This window comes from Fusarium solani (assembly GCF_023522795.1).
Source record: "Fusarium solani strain SB1 chromosome Unknown bctg00000015, whole genome shotgun sequence".
In the NCBI taxonomy this organism is placed as follows: domain Eukaryota; kingdom Fungi; phylum Ascomycota; class Sordariomycetes; order Hypocreales; family Nectriaceae; genus Fusarium; species Fusarium solani.
Window position 1 is genome coordinate 534023 of NW_027072143.1, and position 22220 is coordinate 556242.

Here is a 22220-nt window from a genome sequence, read left to right on the forward strand (position 1 = left end):
CGACAGGGTTGAAAGCCACTCCACTCAATCCACGTAGTGGATCCACTCGTGGATTCCACTGTCCACTCCACTGGCAAAATCCCAGTGGATTGGCTAATCCACCGAATCCACTCGACGATGTCGTGGGTGGATTGGGTGGATTAGAAGTGGGGTAGTTAAGGGCGCCCATATATTTTGGCAGAATGCCTCTAACAGAGCCTGATGTGCCCCTACGTTTCTACAATGTTGCTACCCTATGTCAAAACCACCATGAAGCTTCTAAATAAACGCAATTTTAGAATGCATAAAATTCAGGAAGTATCATTGGAATGTCCTTGGCTTTCTCATTAGGGCAATATAAGTCTCGATAGGTATATTTAAGCTTTGCTCCGTGAGTGCCATATCGTCTTGAGAGCCATTAAGAGTTATATATTTTCCTGTTACATAACGACATTTCCAGTACATATCAGGTTCGACTGTCCATATTTTGGATTTATAACGCAACACTTATACTATTAAATAACTTCCGGCAAGCTAATTCGAAAAACGCGTCCAGATCCCTCGATTTCTCAATACTGCGCGAAAAATTGCAAGCGACACTACTCGCGTCAAGCTCGTGATTTGAAGGCTGTTAGGGACTTATCTACTACGCGACCCCAAGATGACACTGGCTACGTGCTTGTCCACAACAAATTAGCTTGAAAGGAAGTATCTGAAACATCTGCGGGATAAGGGCCTATTGTGCCAACTGACCGCGTTGGACGCGTCACGCGCGCTTACTTGACGGCCTGTTGTTAACCCATCACTGCATCATATTTTGCGATTTCGACATGACAAAGAGATTATTTTACCATGACCTCGCCTGATTCCTGCTTCGACATTTCCGACAGCGGCTTCGGGTCCGCTGCCGGGCCTGGCAATTTGGATATGACATCCAAAAGGAAGACGACCGCAGATGGATATGTCGAGCGTGCATTCGCAAGAATAATCCACATCCGCGTCATTTCGAAGCTGATGGCATTCACAACGCGTACAATCATCTGTTCAACGACCACGGGATTCGCGCTCCTCCTGGGATGACCAAAGGAACTGCTGAAAAGAAGGCGAATTCTAAGGGCAGAAAGCCTCCGGGGCAGCGGACTCTCGCTGAATCCATGAAGCTCGATCTACACGACCCACGAGAACAAGCAATTGCGAACGACTTCATCAAACGCTTCGACAAGGAACACTTCCGGAGGCTTCTGATCGACTGGATCGTGGCCAGGAATCACTCCTTTTCAATTGCCGAGGAGGCAGAACTCCATGCTATCTTCGATTACTTGAACCCGTCAGTTACGGCACGTAAAGCCAATATTACCCACACAACAGTTCGAGAAAAGATCGTCGCCGCGTTCGAACAAAACAAGCAGAAGGTGATAGAGGCCTTGAGCAAGGCGCCTGGCCTTATCCACATGTCCTTTGACGGCTGGCGGTCTGGAAACCGGCACGCCTTATATGGTATCTGTTGCTTCTTTAGGGACGAAAACAACAAACCTTGCAAGATTACGCTCGGGCTCCCCGAAGTCAGCGCCAGGCACACTGGGCCTAATATCGCCGCCGAAATCCTCGACGTAATTGAATCGTATCAGATCCAAGACAAGATTGGCTATTTCACGCTTGACAACGCGAAAAAAAACAATGATACCGCTATGGAGATTATTGGTGGAGAGCTCGGCTTCGTAGGCGCCCGCAGGCGAGGACGCTGTTTTGGGCATACCTTGAACCTCTCCGCCAAAGCCGTTCTATTCGGGCACGATGCTGACGCTTTTGAGCGGCGGATATCAGGGGCAGAGCCTCTTACTGAAGCAGAGCACTTGATTTGGCGCAAGAAGGGGCCAGCAGGCAAATTGCACAATCTTGTGGTAGCTATCCACAGATCTGACTTGTTGACTGGCATGCTTCGCAATATTCAACAAGAAGCCGTCAACAAGTCAACTGACCCCAAACTCAAAGCCAGAAAGCCATTGGATGTTATTTTGGACAACGATACCAGATGGTTATCACAGTTATATATGATACGACGAGGTCTACTGCTTCGCGACCATATCGAGCGACTCGTTGCCCACCATCGAATCGACTTCGAACAACAGAACAAGACCAAGAGGGGCGGCCCTAAGAAGTCACTCACATTGCCCTTCATTTGCCAGCCAGAGAACCAGCTATCCGATAAGGACTGGGAGGTGGTCGAATTATTTGCGCAAATCCTTGGTTACTACGAAGCCACGATCAAAATGCTTGAAGGCGACGGCCAGATCCGCAAGCGGAAGCGTGGGTGGACTGGGTCATATGGCAATATTTGGGACGTTATTCAAGGCTTCGAATTCCTTCTAGAGCAGCTTGAACGCTTCAAGGATATCGCGAAGGACTTCCCTGATCCTGAACACTTCAGGATCAACATCAATTTGGGCTGGCAGAAGTTGAATGAGTACTACGAGATATTAAGCGAGACGCCCATCTACTACACTGGCCTAGCGCTCCATCCGGCATACCGATGGAAATGGTTTGAACGCAACTGGACTGACCGCCCTGAGTGGATTGACGAGGCAAAAAACATGGTTCATGATGTCTGGCGTTTTGAGTATCGGGAGGCCGTATTGCCTGGAGAGGAGCCATCAGCCGTTGAGCCAGTTCCCAAGCAGCGGAAGACTTCGGACAATCCGTTCCAGGAATACCTTAAACGAAACCGCTACACAGCGCCAGAAGCAGGTCACGATGGCCTCACGCCAGGCGAAGACGAATACCTCCACTGGATTACGCACTGCGAAAGTGGCGATGGCTCCATTGACGATCCTCTCGCTTACTGGCACGAGAAGCGATTCAAGTATCCAAACTTATCGCGAATGGCGCTCGATTTTCTCACGATACAACCAATGTCTGCTGAGTGTGAGCGTCTTTTCTCAGCAGCAGGTCGGATGGTGAACCCTCTGCGCCACCGGCTTGAAGCCCAGATTATCGGGATGTGCCAGGTATTGCATTCATGGCTGAGGGCAGGTATTATTCATGAATTAGATCCCTTTTTATCTCGGTAGACGAAGAAAAAGTCAACCTCGAATTGGCTCAGATGTCAGATCAACAGCTTGAAGGATGGGCAACAAAGTGGCTCACTCAGGTGGTGGGCGTTCAAGACGAGATGGAAGCCAGTTGGAGATAAGTCTCACGTGGAAGTTGGAATAAGGGACGTACGTGGGCAAGGGCTTCGGGAATAGCTTCACCATCATGGCATCAAGAATAGAGGCACTTGCCAATCCACCCAATCCACCCAATCCACGATAGCTTCCAGTGGATCCACTATACTGAGATATTCAGTGGATTATGATCTACCCACACCACTCGAGCAGCCAGTGGATTGAGTGGAGTGGCTTTCAACCCTGCCTATCGATGACGCCACCATTGAGGAGGAGGTACCAGCTGTTGACCAGATGCGGACAGTTGAGGAAGCCCCAGCCGTATCGGTAGCAGTTGAACAAGGGCCACCAGAAGGGCACGTCGACGAAGCATCGAGAAGTGCGCCAGCTGCCGGTGAACAGAGCAAGGTTGTTCATCATGGCGATCAATCGTCTCTAGTAAGATGTGGTTCGATCAACAACGGAAATATCGACATGTATTCTACTACCCAGACGGCAGAGCGGACCCTTGGAAAGAGCCCTGGGACTGAGCATGGGCAGGTGTGCTACCAAATGTTGGTATCATCGTCTCATTTGGCCCAAGCTTCACCTGTCTTTCGAAAGATGCTCAACGGTTCGTTTGCCGAGGCGATTGCAAATAGCCAAGGACTTTACTGTATCACAGCAATTGGGTGGGACCCCGAAGCTCTCGTAATTGTCCTCGACATCATGCACGGTCACAACCGAAGCGTTCCACGGCAGCTTACCCTTGAGATGATGGCAAAAGTCGCCACGATTGTGGACTACTACGATTGCCTGGAGATTGTCGAAGTCTTTGCTGGTATTTGGGTGGACGCACTGGCGGAAAGCCAGCCAAGCACTTACGGCAAAGACACCATTCTCTGGCTTCTCGTATCAGGGGTGTTCCAACGTCAAGATATCTTTGAAAAGATGGCCGGGCTTGCGTTGAGACAAAGCGAGAGGTTGATCACAGTAGAGGGTGTCCCAATCCCTCATGCGATTCTCAGTATGTTTCATCACTTTTTGCTGTGCTTTTTATTGTTTTTATTCGCAATATTTCCAGAACGGATTGACGAAGAGCGTCAGAATGCGCTTGCTCAAATCTTTTCGACAATATACAAACCACTCGACACTCTATGCCAGGAATCAGAATGCTCCTACGAATGCTCAAGCATGCTCTTGGGTTCCTTGATGAAGGAACTGAGCAAGCACGGCATTCTGAAGCCACAAATAAAGAAGCCCTATGACGGCTATAGCATTTCCTCGGCCGTGAACATGGTCGACACCTTCACCTCACCAACATGGTATTCCAGAACGGAGCGATCCGGTTCAAGGTATTACGAGTCCTACATTTCACCACATACTTGCCGCGTCTCAAGCAAAATAAAGCCAACATTGGATAGGGTAGATAAAATGGTGCCTGTCCTAACTCTAGGGACCTTTCGATCTCCTGCAGGCTTTGGTCAAGTTGCCAGTCTTGAAGCTTGATTTGAGAGGTAAATTCTTCCTTCCAAGTCCAGGTTTCCCAAATGGCTTAGCTATTGGTGAATAGAAAAGACTTGGGCATTGAATATAATTTTGTCACTAGTAATATCGTCTCTGTTGCGCTGCTCTGACTCCTCTACAATTTGACTAGTCTAGAGGCAAAAAATCATTTTCCGGCCACTCTGTTCCTACATTCACGTAGATCTCCTCCATGACGGCGTATTATTGAACCGACTGCTAAAAAAATTCCCCATCAAAAACTAATCATCTGCGATTCATCAATGCAAGGCGTAAATCTACCACTTCCTGGAGCGGATCAAGCTTTTCATCACTGTAGCGAGGACAAAATTGGGTCGAGAGTCTTGTCAAGGCCGAGACCCCAAGGTTGGGCCGAAGATGCCGGATTCACGAACATTGTTCACCGAAAGTCCGGCTGCCATTGATACTATGGCCCGTAATTCTACACACAAAGTATATAGGCTTGTGTAATATCGCTCAACTGTTACAGATCCTAGGAGCATTCTCCCGGAAAATGATATGGGGCTTTGAACGTCTTGTGTGTTGGTTAAGATATGAGAGTCGATAGCAGTAAGAACTGTACAATGAACCTTTAAGGAGGATGGCTTTCCACTTGATAATCTCGATATCAAGTTGAGTGCTTCTCCCGTACAGTGTCTTAGTCAGCCAGTGACCCCAAACCTTTATCCATGCATTCCTCGCGAGTGTAAAATGGACTTCGATGTGTCGCTCAACCTCCTTTTACGTGTCTGTGCTGTCCCCCAACAGTCGGTTTACTTGGCGGAGGACGGATGCTAAAAGCCTTGCGAACTTGCCCCCGTGAGTAGCCTCCTTGTAAGCTGCGCGGGTTGATGCCGTAGCATCTTCGTTGTTTAGGTGACCTCTCAATAATACCATCATCATCTGAGCCCGCCAGTCCTCTTCCAAAGGGGGAATAAGGTCAAGGGCAATCGTGAACTGCCTGAGGCCTGGATGTCCCTGTAGGAGCTCCTCAAGTCCGTGAGTATGCTGCACCTGAAGAGATATAACTGTGACTTGATCTCGAATGGCTTCTTCGAGGAACATGTCCGTTTCCAAGTGAAGCGTAAAGAAATCTTCGAAGAGATGAGCAGAGTAATGAAGTGAGTCTGGTACATATTCAAAATCATCATGCGATTGGCCTAATGACAGGCCCAAAACTTCGACAGATGCCAACAGCAAAGCGACACTATTGGCTAGTTCCTTTAGAGAACTTCTCTTATCGTAGTTGTTCCTCATCAACAAGAGCTCGCTCAGGCCAATTCGATTATCGGAGAGGGCAGTCAATATCAAGAAGATGAGCGTCCACTCCGGACGAGTCCTCCAACGACCATAACAACTATAGCAGCCATGCGACTCCACAATCAAAGGCCAAAGAGTAACTCAACTAGTTCTTCGGGGGATCTTCTAGCGGCACCAGCACCGGCCTTTTCATCTGGTATTTCGCCATCGCTCATTTCATCTAGGTCATTCATCTACGTGGTGAACTCCCTATCCTCGCCCTGTTTGTTGTCGTCGTCTTCTTCCTTGCCGTCTCCTCATAGCGGTCTTTCATCGCCTCTGTGAGATGAACGAGTGAGGCGATCCTGTCCTCGTCCCACCTCAGACTTACAAGACCTTCGTCGAGTCCGTAGACTCCGCGTCGTCCGAGGAGAGGTTTCCGTCCGCCCGGGAACTGGACGTCTGTGTCAAGGCCGCTTTTCTCATGCTATGAACCAATTTTTTTTTCTTTTCTTTTTTAGTTTCCTACTGTCATCAGGCCAGAAGTTGGTGCCCGTTGAGCTTGGCTCACAGATCAAGATTGAATTAGCAAGCTGTCACTCGGCTTTGCCATACTCTACCAACACAGTATTTTGCTCCCTTGCGATGCACCTAAATCTGCAGTGAAGCTGCGGCTTCCCGAAGATCCTGTGTAACATTTTTCTTGTTCTTCCTTGGTAGTAAACCGCGGTGTTGCCGCGCAAGCCGCCCTCGGCTGACTCTTGGGTAGATCGGTGACCAGACTCAGGCACGCGCAACGCCAGGTGTCGCATTTTGGGCCATTACTTCACCTCTCAGCCTACGCTCGCGTCAGATTTTCCGGTATACTGGTGGATGAGGGTAAAAGTAGAGATACATCGAGACGGCTTCGTTGTGTCTCGAAAAGCAGAGGCTGAAAATGGGTCGCCACCAAGAGATCATGTGTATCAAATAGCGTTGAGTCGAGAGATGGACTGTCCAAGAATAGGATTGGAGCCCGAGGTGCAATTCGGGGTTGTGATGTCTGCCAGCGGCATAAGTATTTCATAAAGATGGTCCACCGAGACTAGTCAGAAGCAACTACCGAGAGTCAGGGTCAGCACCAATAACAACCTTGTATATGCGTGCTAGCGAGTTGATTTGGTTCAATCCTATTGGAGAATTGGAGATCAAGGCTCTACACCTACCAACTACATTTAGATCCGTGTCTCCGATTTGCTATGACAACCTTGAGCATCAAATTCTATTACATCTCGCCTCTACACTAAATGCCAAGCAACTGTCGATTTCAACTGTGAGGTTGCAACCATCGACTCTTACATAAAGGCTCCCTCAACCGGGCCGTTATCACGCCGGTCGGCTATCCGATTCCGCTGTCAAGCTTGATCAACCAACTGTTGTTGAATTGCGCAGTGATGCTGGGTGTGATTGATAAAATCAAGGTTATTATTATTATTGTCATGGTGAGAGCTCCCTAGGGGTTTATATCCCATGCGATTCCATCTAGGACTTTCAACTTTCAATCTAGGACTTTGTGATGTGACCCTGAAGTGAGGGGGAAGCTCCCAATTATTCCAACACCAACACACTGTGCCTCATGTACCAGAATTGTGTACTGGTCATTCAATCATCATGCCCCAGAACAGTCCCACGCTTTCTCTCATCCTTAGTACGACGTCGGTCAAATAAAGGAAGCTTTTTTTGACTTCAAGCTAGTCGTTGATTTTCATCTCAATCTTGGCCTCGCTATCGAGTTTGCCATGGGCATGAGAAGGGCACGTGTAGCAACGATAAGCCGTTGCTGGCCCTACCCAACATCCAACCATTGACTCCATAGAAGCCAGTACATCAGATATACGGGTTACAAGCACTCTGGAAACGTAAAGCCCATAAAAAGTCCCCAGTGAGATGCGTCTCAGGCTCATCATCGCCATTTTTGACGCTCAAGTTAGTCGTCAGCAAGGGATGGCATATTTACACGGGAAAAGACAGCAAGGCATAATCAAGAGAAGGTCATTGTCTCCGGTGCCATACTGAAGAGAGCAGAGGGAATCGCCGACAGCTTAGGTTGCATAGCATGTTTCTGAGGGGTTGGCAATGCGGCTGAGAAGGCGCATTTGGGTGGTTAATGACAACAACTGCATAAGGGTGAGGGGTTGGCCATCTGAATGTGTGGTTGAGGGTGCACGCTGGCATGCCGCGGCAGTTGGTTGATTTCGGGCGGGTGGACGAGGGGGGCGATGTAGGCAGAAGAGCGAGTAATTGGTGATACGGCGCTCATGGTCGGCGCTCTCGATGCATTCTTCGTCGAAAACAAGTGAGGAACGTGGAAGAACATGACATACTTTCTCGCCCGCTTCGCTGGGCGAGGCAACATCAATGTGCCCCATGACAGAACCGGGGCCGTTGCGGCAGGACCTGTTTGAACAAGCATCGTATCAGGCAACTGCGAAAGCACGAAGATTACCGAAAGCTATATTGTACATATATGGGAGCATGTCATCTTCATCTTTAATAACCCAACTTTCAAACATGGAAAGCATACTCTTACGAAACCCGTCGTACTGAACGGCCTCGCCGAGTTATCTCACTGGGAATGAACCGACTTTAACGAGACCCCCAGTCATTAGTTATTGGCGCCTCTAGCCTTCTTGCGTGATCGTCCTGGGCCACGGATATTCTTGCGCTTCCGAGACTCTTTGGCCTCAAACTTTTCGAACTCATCCGGGGCAATCTCTCGGAGCTTGGACTCAGGCTCCCACGTTGAGTCGGTGCGGCGGAAGCCAACCCACTGGACCCGATACGTGTATTGGGTGTCCTTGGAGTTGTCGGAAGGCTGGGGGCTCTTGGAGACCTTGGCACGCTTTGAGATCTTGAAAACGTGGTGAAGCTCGAGGTTAGTCGCACTCTTGCGTCCCCCGAGCCCGTCCCAGTACTTGTAGACGAGGGCTGGGACGTCTTCCTGCAGATCTCTTTCCGCCTCCCAAGTAGTCTTACCACCCTCCCACTCAACTTGAATCTCAACAGTCGAGGCTTCAGTATCGACGCGATGGGCATTGAACTTGTTAACCTGTGACTCATCCATCGAGGCAGGTGCGGCAGCGGCGTCACCATCCACCCCGGCATCTTTCTTGCCCCTCTGCTCGTTGGTGCTCTTCGGCTCGTTCTGTTCGGCGGCGCCAGGTGTGAGGCCATCGACGTTGTCTTTGGCGGGGTTGCCGATGTTGGAAGTTCCTCTGAGACTTCTTCTCAGGCCTTTACTATGAGCTCCGGTGCCAGCATCAGACGACACCCTGCGACTATCGACATTCTTGTCGCGAACCGTGGGGACATCACCCTCCTTGGTGGGAGTACCTGTAGCCATTGTCCGGTCCCTGGCTCTCAGCAGTGAAGCATGAACGTTGTAGGGGTCTAATCACGGTCAGCTTGATGTCGCGCGATGACGAGGTTTGCGCCGAGACAGTACCTGAAGCAACACACGGGAGCGCAGGATATAATCTCCTTTCTCGTTTGCTCTGGGTATGTGATTGAGGTTGATGCGGCAAAGTGATAGCGTAGTAGGGCGTCACTGATGTTGGTCAAAGCCGCGAACTTGGTCGAGCGCGTTCCTACGCGACGCGGTTGCTCAATAGAGGAGGGGGCTGGTGAACAAGCCACAGGCAGGTATCTTCAGCCACACAGCCTCGAATGTGATGTGGAGGTTGTTGCCCAACCCAGGTATAATTGCTTTTTTTATTGGTGACCTCACGCAGTCAAGAGGGACAGAGTGTGTGTAGTTTGGCCGCAACGGGTCACCTGTCACTGCGGTCTTATGCGTAAGCGTGTTAGACCGCAGCGTCAGAGAGGGCCCGTCCGCGCTCCCTCGTAGGGAGGCAAGTGTCTGTATATTGTAGTAGTGCTATATACAGAGGGAAGGTGGGGGTGTGAAAGTCGAGTCTTGACTGCGTGAGAGATGACGAGACACCTGCCGAGGCGAGCAATTGACTCCCCGTGAGGCAGTTGCCGGAGGGAAGAAAACCCCTCAGTGAACCTTCCGAGCCGGGAAGTCTATTGTGCAGTGTGGTCATCACGTGAGGCAACCCCAATAAAACTACTCCCTCTGATTCTCCGGATGATTCGTGGCTGCTTATTCTGTACTTCCTAGTTGGTGATGAGTACAGTGCACAACTCGCCTCCATTTATGATTGACCGTTACACAAGATGCAATCTGTCATAATTAGATAATTATTATGTTTTATGCAATTTATGAAAGGAGGCTTGCTTGGTAGTCGGCTATGCATATTTGTGCCTCTCAAGTTAATGATATTGATGTTTAGAATCGACTACCTGTCTTACGGCCGACCTTGTCTACAGTCCGCCACCCGGTGGCGGCTTTCGTCGCCTCGGGTAGTAGACAGTCGAACTCAATGGAAGGCTTCGTCTGCTTGTAACGAGAGAGTTGCTTCGTGGTTTCTACTATGACAGGGCGAGGCGTGACAGGTTTTGCATTTGCTCCGAAACAGAATTACAGTCTCACTAGTCCTGGACTTCAAAAATAAATCCCAGGCTTTTCAGAGATTGAAGATAGTATAATACCAACCATGCCTAATCCAGCTAAGCCCATCAGCGGGATCACCGGTCGAGGGCTGTTGGAAAATCTACTTGCGGGAAGACCACTGAAGACTGTAGGGTAGGGCCGCCCGCGTCTCTTGATCTACGCGTGTTGCAGGTTCACAAAACCGTACGTCCAATGCCATAATGCAAATGATCAGAGGAAGAGGAAAGAAAGGCCCAGGAAGCCGGTTTCAGGCATAAACAAGACATAAACTCAGCTTAAATCAGCAGTAAGCTGTTTCGCAGGGTGGCAAGCCTAATCTTACCATCTTGAAGACATTTTCAGGTCCAGTCCTAACTCAGATCCAGAGTCGGAGCTGGCAGTGACCGAGGAGCCTAACCATTCGCCAACCCTCCCTTCAGATGGTACGACATTTTTTGCCAACATCTGATGAGACGTGCAATTTGTGCTGACGTGTTATGCCAGACATCAAGACCCCTGATCCTATCTAGCTTGTTGAAAGCTGCAACAAGTTCTACCTTGCCCAGGAGAAAAACGACTGAGCTGCCATTGCATCCAAGCATGGAACCACCCTCTCTGAGTTTATGAAGTGGAATTCAGGCACAGGAAGAAACTGTGTTGACTTCTGGGCTGAGATGTGGGCTTGTGTATTCACAATTCTACCGTGGGCTGAGACTGGAGCTGGTCTAGGGTCTTGGTCGAAAGCGCCTTGGCTGGAGGAGCAGGTCCGGCCGAGTTGGGAACGACGTCGCTGTCGTCGTCGCTGGTCACTGTGGCGGTAGGAAAGGAGTGTGCCCCGGAAGGGTGTTGGACGATGTCGCTCGCAGGTTCGGGCTTGGGGGAGGAGATAATCGAGCCATTGACGGACATTGTCAATGATGTTGCTCGGCATCACTGTGCCTAGGGCCGAGAGAAGCACGCGGGAAGGGGGTGGAATGCAGGAAACGACAGTGTCGCGAGCAGATTCATGTCTTGCAGTCGGAGCCCAGGTACTTGTTTCAAGGAGCATGTCGGTCTTGGTATCATGGCGGGGACAAGAGCCTTGACAATTGACGCGTCCAACAAGAGTCGATCTAGAGTGGACTCCTCCCCACGTCGTGACCGGAAGTTGGGAAGGAAATCACAACCAACAGTGAGCAGCCACCCGAGCGCTTCCGGGTCCCAAGAGGTGAATAACCTGGGTGGCGGCTGGCTCGCTACCGACTTGCGCAGAGGATCTGGTGAGTGGCCAGCGCTGCCAGCCTTGATTCGATTCGCATCCATCATTCTTCATTGCGCAGCCGCGCAACGGGGGAGAAAAAGGCGACCATTGCTCCAAGGCCCGGTAGACAGCTCCGAGGCGGGTACTTCTAGGGTACACCCCGAGCGTCTCCCCTCGACCTCCTCATGAGTCAGGGCGCGTCTGCGCAAACAAGAGGACATTACCACTCTCCTCCCCTGCTGTGTCGTTGCTTTGCAAAAAGAAACAATTCACCAGGTTTGTCGGGTATGAAGAGTTATGCAGTAAGCGCTGAATAGTTGAATTAGTTCAGGTGAAGGGGGTCAAAAATATTATGGCAGACGGCGGCTGATGTTGAACAATAGCTCGATATTATTGGTCAGAGCAGGCCCACTATAGGGGCTGTCAGCCGCATTAGGCAATACTCTCACTTGGGAGAATCGGGGCTCTTTCAGTGTCGCACTGAGCGTGCTAAAAGGATCAAGGGTCAGGTAAAGCACAATGGGCAGCAGCAGTGTGTTGATTGATTGTTGTCTAAAGTTGTCCCTTGTGCGGGGTATTCCATCCCGCAGAGTTACTTGAAGCATACGGCTAGATTATTAACGCAGTTGTTTCATGAGGCCGCGAAGATCATGCCTACCCTGCGACATTCAGTTATCGTTTATCATGCTACAAGGCGTTTACTTGTAATCACACTTTCTTGGCATGCAAGTGTTAAGAAAGTAACCTTATCTACACCTTAATCCTTAACAATCGCACACCAAACGTCCCAACCTGCGCGTTGCGCAGCCGCACGCGGCGGCGATGGCATCGTCTACGCCGAACCCGCCTGCTGCTCCGGATCCCTTTGACCTGGGTATCCACACCCCCGCCAACCTGAACCGAGGAGCCCGTGCAGCTCTCTTGCAGAACAGCCCCGCGATCGTGAACGGCCCAATTGGTGTCTCATCCGATCCCGGGCGCATGGCTCAAACGCCGTCCTCGCCACTTAATGCCACCACCACCACTGCCGCAGCTACGGAAGGAGCTCGCCCTGACCCCCCCTCATCACCTCCTGGACAACGACCAGTCTCTATTGTCGAGTCAGCCAATAGGCTCGCACGCGAACGTGTAGAGGAGTATAACGCCAAACTGACGGTCTTCCAGGCCTTCTGTGCCAAGTTCGAAGAAGCTGCGCAACAATTTACCACTGGACCGGAACGACAATTCGCCCAACAGTTCGCCAACAGCTTTCTAGACTCCTGGAGCCGCGAGCTCTCCGGTGCTGGACCAACCCCCAAGCCTACGTACAGCAGCGTCGCTGCCTCACCTCCTGCGGCTGATCCCGGCCATCTGCCTCCCCAACGCCAACGCCAACGACAACAACAACATCGACAACAATCTGACGCCCCGCGTTGCCAGGGACGACCGGCGACTATCGCCCCACCCCGCGAGGACCTCCGCGTCTTCATCCGCCTAGAACCTAGCGCCCCGGCCCGGACCCAGAGTTGCTACGCGATCCGGACCCACATCTGCGAAAAACTCGGCGCCATCTCAAACAAGATCCGGCAGGTATTCCCCGTCAGATCGGGATGGGCCGTCCAGACCGCCGACCCTGAGACCCGCGACTACCTCGTAGAGAAGCAGTCCGAGTGGGCGGCGGACCTGGGCGCCACGGCCATAGAGACTAACAAGACATGGTTCACCTATGTGATCTCGGACTTTCCCCGAAGACTGACTGACTTCCACGGCAAGGAGGTTGACGTTGACAGTATTGTCAGCGATGAGATAGAGATCCAGACGGGGCTCAAGCCCGTCGACGTGCGCCCCTCGCGACAGGCCTCGGAAGACCCCTTGACCAAGACCCTGCTTGTGTCTTTCCTAAAGCCAATCAGGAAATATTGGTCTGTCTTTGGCAGCCGTCCGGCTAGATTTTTCGACAAAACCGACCGCCCCAGACAGTGCGAAACATGCTGGGACTACCATCCCATCCGGATGTGCCGTAGACAGCCTCGCTGTCAACGATGCGGCAAGACGGGCCACGCCCTGGATGACTGTGTCGCAGCAGAGCAGTGCGCCAACTGCTCGGGCCCCCACCGGGCCAACTTCCACAAGTGTCCGGCTCGACCGAGGAAAGTGCACGGCGTCTTTCGCCGACTAAATAGGGAGCAGAGAGAACATATCCGGACGATAGGTGCTGAGACGTACCGTCAGCGCAACCCAGAACCGCAACGCGACACCGATACACCGCAAGAACAGCTGGACGCTCACGCATCTAGCCCAACCGCATCAAGAGCGCCCTCATGCATAATGGTGGCTACAACCTCCGAAGTAGAGGAGGAACCGGAGCATCCCAGACCTGGCTCACCAAGGAAACGCCGCATAGTCCTCATCACCCGTCCTCATGACCAGGAATAGATATCTGCAAACACTAAAGAAGGATAGACAGCCACTCAGGATCTTTCAGGCCAACGTCGGTAAGATCCCCCCGGCCCACGATTGCGCCCTGGCACTAGCCGATTCCGAACGATACGACGTCGTCCTCCTACAGGAACCATGGACGGCCTTCACAAGCTTGCAATGCATCACCAAAACACACCCGGCGTACGACACATTCGCGCCAGTCGACACATGGAACAGCAACGACACTCGGCCCAGAGTTATGACGTATGTCCGACGGGACCCAAGGCTCCTAGCGGACCAGATCCGGCCCTTTCAGACCCGAGACACTCTTTGGCTCAGGGTTAACGAAGTGACCATGGTCAACTTCTACCGCCAGAGCGACGAGAAAGACGCACTGAACAATCTGCTACGATGGCCTGTCCCGGAGCGCTGTCTCGTTGCTGGCGACTTCAACGCCAGACATCATACCTGGCAGACCGGACAGACTACCAACCGAGGACAGGACATCGCCTCCTGGGCCTCGGAAAACGATCTAAGCCTATTGAATACCCCAGATATCCCGACAAACCCACATGGAAACACCATCGACCTCGCCTTTACCAATATACCACTGGCTGAAGCCGCAATTGAGGACCATCTCGCGACCAGCTCTGATCACTTCACACTCAAGCTCACCCTCCCCGACATAACACCGGTCCCGATGCAACCAGGCCGGATCCGCGTGACAACAGAAGACGAGCTCAAACGCTTTGCCGAAATCGTAGAGCTCGGAGCTGCACAAATCCCCTCGCAGACTCGTCCCCATCAGAGCTTGACGAGCTCGCCTCGAGGCTTGTGAACCTCCTAACATCGGCGGCAAGAGCGGCCGGCCGACCTTCGCGGAAGGGAGCGCGTACTGCACCCTGGTGGACCGAAGAATGCGCCAGCGCCGCGGCCGAATTCCGCGCCATAAGAAGACTCTACCCCCTCGGGTTTAACCAAGAAGTCCAATTTGCCAAACGAGGCTTCCACCGTGTCGTCCGCCGAGCGAAAAGACTCTACTGGCGGAACCTCATCGATAGCTTCTCGGATAGTAGCTCTGTCTTCAAAGCAGTGCGATGGCTAAAGTCCCCAGGGGCCTTCCAACCACCACCACTGCAGGTTGGCGACGTCGTTTACGAAACCCAGATAGACAAGGCAAACGCACTCCGCAGGGCTGCGTTAGAGCGACGAACCGCAGAAGACGATATCCAGGACCCCTGGATCGAGGTGCACCCTCCTAGATCGATACCATTCCCACTAGAAATCTCCCTGGAAGAGGCGCAGTACGCGACCCTCCATACGGGAAACACTTCCCCAGGATCAGACAACATCACAGTCAAACTCCTCGAGGCCGTGTGGCATATCATCGGGACGCACGTCCGCCGCCTATTTCAGGCATGCCTCACTATAGGCCATCACCCAGAACCATTTAGGGAGGCGGAAGTGGTCATGATTGCGAAACCGGGACGAAGGGACCTCACGAAGCCGCGGGCGTGGCGGCCCATCTCACTGCTCTCCTGCCTCGGCAAAGGGCTAGAACGACTAATTGCACGCCGGCTAGCATGGGCAGCCATCCACTACCAAGCCCTCCACCCGCAACAGGCCGGGGCACTTCCGAAGAGGTCTGCAACGGACCTAGTGACAGCCTTGATCCACGACATCGAAGAGGCATTCGCACGCAACAAGGTGGCCACATTGGTCACGATGGATATCCAAGGCGCGTTTGACACCGTCATGCGCAACAGGCTGGTCCGTCGCCTACGCGAGCAAGGCTGGCCCGATCATCTGGCCAGATGGGCTAGATCCTTTATGGGTGGCCGATCTGCCCGTGTCAGATACCAAGACACCGTCACCGCTTCCTCTCCTCTACAGTGTGGCCTCCCTCAAGGGTCGCCGGTATCGCCGATCCTATTTCTGCTCTACACGGAGCCCATCTACCGTCTAGGCAACCCCCAAGGCCGCTTCGGCTACGCAGACGACACAGCCATCCTGTTCACAGGCGACACGGTAGATGAGACCGCCGCTGCGGCGTCCGAGTCTATCGAAGAAATGATCCGCTGGGGTGCGGCAAACGGTGTCTCCTTCGACCCCGAAAAGACCGAAGTCATGCACTTCTCTCGCAGCAAACTCAGGCTCTCGCCGGCGATACGCCACGGCGATGTCGTGAAACAGCCCGAATCGGCCCTGCGCTGGCTGGGCATCTGGCTTGACAGCAGACTATCATTCCGAGTCCACGTAGAAAAGTGGGCAGCAAAAGCGAAGGCGGTGGCCTACCACTTGCGGGGACTCGCCAGCACGAAACACGGTCCGTTGCCGAGCGCCGTGCGAAGCGCCGTCAGAGCATGCGTCGAGCCGGTGCTGCTCCACGGCGCCGAGGCGTGGTACCCGGGCACAAGCCGGCCGCGGTGGAACCAACCATCCAAAGACGTACCATCGAGCAACCAGCATCTCATCCAGAGAATGACCGAGGCCATGAACCAATCCATGAGAGCCATCCTACCTGTCTGGAAGACAACACCCATCGCCGCCCTCCACCGGGAAAGCGGAATACCACCGGTCGCCCAGCTTCTCGAAGCACGGCGGCTCCGCTTCTCTGCACGACTCAAGTCGCTCGATGAGGCTCACCCACTGGCGAGCCGGACACGCCCACCCCGCCAACCTACTTACCACGACCTTATCAAACGAAAATACCAAGCACCGCCAGAGAGCAGCTTCAGGACACGGCTTCAACGCACCGACGAGCTCCTCGCACCCTGCGCACGACCAAAGCTCATCCAGCAACGCTTTGGCGAAGAGCAAACGACACCGCTGCAGACAGCATCGAAAGAGAAGACGGCTGAGGCCTTCCTTCACTGGGTCCAGACACTCAATCCACTCGCCCTGGTCGTATACTCAGATGGCTCCCTGTCTTCGGACGGGGCCGCTAGCTACGGCTTTACCGTCCACCAAAATAGCCTCCCGGTCCTTGATGGATCGGGACGACTGGACCGGCTGAGGTCTTTGATGCCGAAGCCACAGGGGCATTAGAAGGCTTGAAAGCCGCCCTACACCTGCAGGAATCAGCAACCCGAGACATCTTCATCTGCCTAGACAACCTCGCTGCCGCTACATGCCTGCGGGGCACACCATCAGACTCCTCCCAGGAAGTCTTTCTCGAGTTCCAGTCCCTAGTAGCATCCCATGGGGCCACTCAAGTGCGCTGGGTACCCGGTCACACCAAAATCCCTGGTAACGAACAAGCCGATAAACTAGCAAAAGCAGCATCCTCGCTGCCCGAGCCCGAGGGCGCGCGACCCACGCTGGCCTACCTGCGAAGAATCGCGAGGCAGAAACCAAAAGAAGCATTCAGAACCTGGTGGCCCTCCGCCTCCCCTGAGCAATATAAGAGATTGAATCTCAAGGCGACAATAGCCTGCCCGCCGGAGCTCTCGCTCCCGCGTACAGTCTTGCACCACTTACTCGCTGCAAGGTCCCTTCACGGGGATTTTGCCGCATATCACGAGAGGTTCAATCATACTGAAGCACGAGTACTCTGCTCATGCAATCGACGCAAAACATCTGACCATATCTTCTACTGCAGAAAGGTACCGCCACGGAAGCGAGCGAGGCTCGCTCCATCGCCGAATACGGCAGTGAATCTGGCATTAGGAAAAGACTTTGATAAGTTCGTCAAGCTGGCCAAGACAAGCGCCTTCTTTGAGAGGATCTGCCCTCGCTACTAGACAGGGGCCGACCTGAGATGCAGTGGCGTCTGCCCCCTCCTTTATTCTCCTTTCTCTTCTTTTGTTACCTCTTTCTACTATATAGGCTTGGCCAGGCAGGGAGCCGCAACGCTCTCTGTCTGGCTGCGGCCATCCTTAACCACAACCCTCCACCATGACTATCCTAGTCATGAGCTGCCCCGCGGCTACTATTTACTAGCCGTGCCTGGACCGCCCGCTGACGGGTAACAGGCTCGATGTAATGTGCCATTTGTGCCGATGATATGCTGGATAGGGGACACTGTATGGCTAGATCATAGGTAAACTCCCGTAGCTCAGCACGTCCTGTGCTCCCTCAGGAGACTTCTGGGGCCTCACGGCCCCCCGGACGAAAAATATACATACATACATACATACATCATGCTACAAGGCTACCTGGCGCTCTGCACAACAGATCCTGATCCTGCCCCGCCGTGCCCCGCCGCCTGAAAGCACCTTTACCCGCCAAGAATCACAGCTTGCTGCCAGCATGACGGATTCCTTTAGAACTACTCCTACCAGGGAGCGTGCGCACAGGTTCGAAGTTCTGGCCGTGGGAGGCAGCTCCTACGTGTCGACAACAGATGACGCCCAGGTGGTTCTCAAGGGGTATCAAGTGTGGGAAGATGGGAGATGTTTTCTCGATTTCTATGGGTATCCCAGGGATCCCCGAACATCTGGTGAGGAAAATATGTTGAGACCGTATGACTAAGATGGTCCGATCTGCTGATGGCTGGGATGTGGATACTAAGTGAGGAGCTGAGCTCCTCTCAGATACATGTAACTTAGACCTTTCAAGAACACATCATCTTCACTCCCGCAATATTGTTTCATCAAAATATAATTCGAGAGGCTGCCGTCTACCAACATCTCGGCAAGCATCCGCTTATCCTCCAGTTCCTGGGCCTTGAAGAACTTGATACTGGCATTCACTCTCTTCGCCTTGAGTTAGCTCCTCTAAGCAATGTCCGCTCCTACATCAAACAACATCCCAACAAGCCTCCTGCTATAGCGATACGCTTACGTATGGCTGCAAACACCGCCCGAGGCCTGGCTTATCTCCACTCAAAACAAGTCCAGCACCGCGACTTAAGCTGCCGCAATCTAATGCTATTCGACAACTTCCATGTGAAGCTTGGCGACTTTGGTGCCGCCTTGATCGAGGGACGATATTTCCCTGAGAGATTCTGCGAGGAGACACAGTACGAGCTTCCATTACGAGGGCGAGAATTCGAGAGTCGACCAGCCCGAAAAAGGGAACTTTTCGCTCTTGGCTCTGCCATCTATGAAATCACCACTTGGCAACGCCCATGGGAGGGTCTCGAAGATGACGAGGTTGAGGCGAGATACGGGAGAGAAGATTTTCCCGAAGTCGGTGACAACGTAGCAGGATCTATTATCACAAGCTGTTGGGAAGAGAAATACGCCAATGCAGATGAGGTTGTTAGGGACTTGGAGGAGCTGGTATGGGCATATAGGAAGGGGAAGAGTTCGAACGCCTCACTTCTGCCGACGAGGCCAACATCTCGGTCGTGGATACCTCTAGGAAGCGGAGGGAGAGCGATAGGAGGACTGATAACGCCCTGAAAGGGAACAGCATCGCATGATGATGCGGTTAAGACATCACGAAGGTGGTCCTGAAGAGTGGTGGTGCCGTGGTGGAACACGTTAGAGGCCTTCGGGTTACTCCCATCTATCCTCTGGGGCCAATCACATAGATGTTCATTCTTTCGTAGCAGGGTCCTGTATCTCTGCTCCGAGTCCTTGACAACATCATCCATTGTGTCATATGCTACCTTTCAGCATCCTAAGATAATAGACCCTACTATATTGCCATCAACAGCTAAGAACTCTTCTCTGCTATATTTTCTGCAAACCTCATCGTCCGACAGACCCTACCACGTCCATTTCCATATCGTGATCTCATAGATGGCTAAACCAAAGGCAAAGGCATCTCTTTTCTGGCTAGGGCGATTATTAAAATCACGACCTCGTAATAGAAGCTCATACTATAGTTCCTCGCAGGATATCTCTAGAAAGCCGCGGCCCTCAATTAAGGCGGCATCAAGTCGTCAAGCTTCACCCCGCGACCTTCGGACAGTAGTAAGTGGCAGCAGCTTAGATAACAGCACTGCGCTTTTCTGGAATGGACGATCAATGGATGGTTGCCCAGATATTTGTAGACCTCACGCTCTCTCAACATGCCAGCATCGCCTGACGTTTCAGCAGTTTCCAGGCCCTAAAAACAGTCAGGAACGCGCCTCCTATCCTCCTGGCTTCGATAGCCCTTGAGAACCACCTTGGCGGCATCTGTTGTCGACACATAGAAGCTGCCCCAACCCCCCTTGGCAATGACATTGGATCTATGGGCACGTTCTATAGTAGGAGTAGGCGTAACAAACCCCTCGATACTAACAACAAGCTGCCATGTAGGTGAATGCTTTTAGGAAAGTATTTCTTCACTAAAGAACAGCATATCTCGGCCAAAATTTCAGGAGAGAACCGCGCAATCTTGGAGACATGCTCGCCATCGAGAGTAGTCGCATGGCCGAGATATCAATGCAATTATGCCACTGCGACAACACTGCTAATTTCTCTGATTCTTAGCCTTGTGAAGCAAAGAACGGCGGGCAGCTCTCTGATGGCCTGTGCCACCTGCAGTGGGTGATGGCAACTGGGGGCACTTTCACTTTGTTCATATCCATGTGAGACGCTCATTACGACCTTCGCAGTAGACAGGCCAAGTAATGGCTGGCTCCCTCTGAGAAGCTTTGTCACACTGCTGAGTTCTCGCCATCGAGAAATCCCATTTCATGCCAAAAGGTGGGCTGTATGAGACCTAGCTCTAACTCTACAGTAGGGAGAGTTTGACTAATATCCTGTTTTCCAGTGGCTTTTTGGAGACATCAAGGCAAGTAGCATATTACCCGCTTCGACCTCGATTGGGCAGGGTCTACAGGTCGAACCCGAGATGGATTTTGGCGAGGACCCTCCTGCAACTTGTCCATTTCATCCGGCAGACGGGTCATCACTGGTCGGCTCTAAGACACCTGGCTAGACAAATAAGGGCCAAGCTGCCAGGCCAACTGTTTAAGATCGACAAGCTATTACCCTAAATAAAATTGTATAACACGCTGAAATGTCGGTTTGTTGTCTAGATCCTTGCTCCATATCTGGCCTAGGATGGCGTTGAGAGCTAGCCACGACAGTTCGATCTCATATTTTTCGTAAAAGGCATTCTCCTGGAGTTCCACAGTGGCTCCCTCTGGCAAGTATACATATTGATCACTCCCCCCAGAACCGCGGCAATCTTTAAGCCATAGGTAAGGACACTCTCCAGAGGGTTCCAAACGCTCACTTGTCCCATTAGTAATATGAAGGGGGAAGCTGCCCGTTTGCAGACGTCGTATGTCCTCGTCAACAGCTTCCCAGGATATCTCGATATCCGAGTGATCGGACGTCTCAGAGACTGAGTAACCGGAAGTTTCAGAGACTGAGTAATCGGACGTCTCGGAGTCGGGGTTGAGGTAGTCGGATATTTTCGAATCTGGGTGAAGGCTTCGTAGCTCTAATAACCGCTCCATGTCGATCTTTTCGTCGAGATCAAAAATGAGGAAATCATTGACGGTTCCAACCGAGCGTCTTGGGATTTCCCAGTCGTATGCCTGGCACACAACCTGTATTTTCTCAAGTCTGGGGGATAGATCAAATGTGGCGCACCACTCGCGCAGGAGGATGACACTTAGGATACCGTGCCTTGGGTTGATGATGATGGTTTTAAAAACATGCTTGATTTCTTCGAAGCCACCTCCAATATCCAAGTTACCGTCGTAGTATAGTGCGTCGCGCTCCGGGTCTACAAGGGCACCGATAGGTTCTTTCTCCTGTTCTTGCCAGATGTGGGCCCATTCTCGTTTGCGACGAGCAATATCGCGAGCATCTCTGCAGACTCGTGAGCATGAAGGCATCCCAACTTTATAATTAGGATATGCCCTCCTCCTTTGTAGCAAGTCATGCGGAACGTGGATGCAACCATCCATAGATAGGTCCCAAATCATCCATCGGATTTCCAGGGGTAGGATATTGAAAGGCAACACCGGCCGCATGATATTGCGAGAGTTGTCCTTGTTTCTGAGTGACGCAGTATCATCCCGTTGGCTTTCAGCATTGCTGCCTTCAGGGAGCCGTTTCTTGGCCATTTCCCAAGTCAAACCAGCCCTCGAGGTCGGCACAAGAGATGGTGCCTTCGGTCTGATAGGTCGGGCCGATGGGATGTGTTGATAGAGTAGCCCAGTGGTCAGTAGATCGTCCAATAAACGTTTTCTGATTGCCCTACAGTGTGGATTTCCGATCGTCAGTTCGTGACGCTACGTGGACAACGGGAATGGGGAGGAATACTG

General features: G+C 52.2%; 6 protein-coding genes across 6 annotated transcripts; 2 read left to right on the top strand and 4 right to left on the bottom strand.

Moving 5' to 3' along the window:
* Nucleotides 1-1055: 1055 nt before the first annotated feature.
* On the top strand, nt 1056-4631 carry MRS44_018130 (uncharacterized protein; the record flags this gene model as incomplete). Its single annotated transcript, XM_065616331.1, has 3 exons — nt 1056-2984; nt 3375-4149; nt 4207-4631. 3 exons carry the CDS (start codon nt 1056-1058, stop codon nt 4629-4631), a joined length of 3129 nt encoding a protein of 1042 aa, XP_065472403.1.
* Nucleotides 4632-5387: 756 nt separating this feature from the next.
* MRS44_018131 (uncharacterized protein) lies at nt 5388-6371 on the bottom strand (the record flags this gene model as incomplete). The annotated part of the gene is made up of 2 exons (XM_065616332.1): nt 5388-6003; nt 6277-6371. 2 exons carry the CDS (start codon nt 6369-6371, stop codon nt 5388-5390), a joined length of 711 nt encoding a protein of 236 aa, XP_065472404.1.
* Nucleotides 6372-8529: 2158 nt separating this feature from the next.
* MRS44_018132 (uncharacterized protein) lies at nt 8530-9267 on the bottom strand (the record flags this gene model as incomplete). Its single annotated transcript, XM_065616333.1, has 1 exon — nt 8530-9267. One exon carries the CDS (start codon nt 9265-9267, stop codon nt 8530-8532), a length of 738 nt encoding a protein of 245 aa, XP_065472405.1.
* A 1842-nt stretch (nt 9268-11109) lies between these two features.
* Nucleotides 11110-11328, bottom strand: MRS44_018133 (uncharacterized protein; the record flags this gene model as incomplete). Its single annotated transcript, XM_065616334.1, has 1 exon — nt 11110-11328. The coding sequence occupies one exon, from the start codon at nt 11326-11328 to the stop codon at nt 11110-11112; it is 219 nt and encodes a 72-aa protein (XP_065472406.1).
* Nucleotides 11329-12481: 1153 nt separating this feature from the next.
* MRS44_018134 (uncharacterized protein) lies at nt 12482-19492 on the top strand (the record flags this gene model as incomplete). Its single annotated transcript, XM_065616335.1, has 7 exons — nt 12482-13987; nt 14043-14819; nt 14870-17020; nt 17137-17664; nt 18212-18500; nt 18620-19284; nt 19418-19492. 7 exons carry the CDS (start codon nt 12482-12484, stop codon nt 19490-19492), a joined length of 5991 nt encoding a protein of 1996 aa, XP_065472407.1.
* A 1435-nt stretch (nt 19493-20927) lies between these two features.
* MRS44_018135 (uncharacterized protein) lies at nt 20928-22019 on the bottom strand (the record flags this gene model as incomplete). The annotated part of the gene is made up of 1 exon (XM_065616336.1): nt 20928-22019. The coding sequence occupies one exon, from the start codon at nt 22017-22019 to the stop codon at nt 20928-20930; it is 1092 nt and encodes a 363-aa protein (XP_065472408.1).
* Nucleotides 22020-22220: the final 201 nt, after the last annotated feature.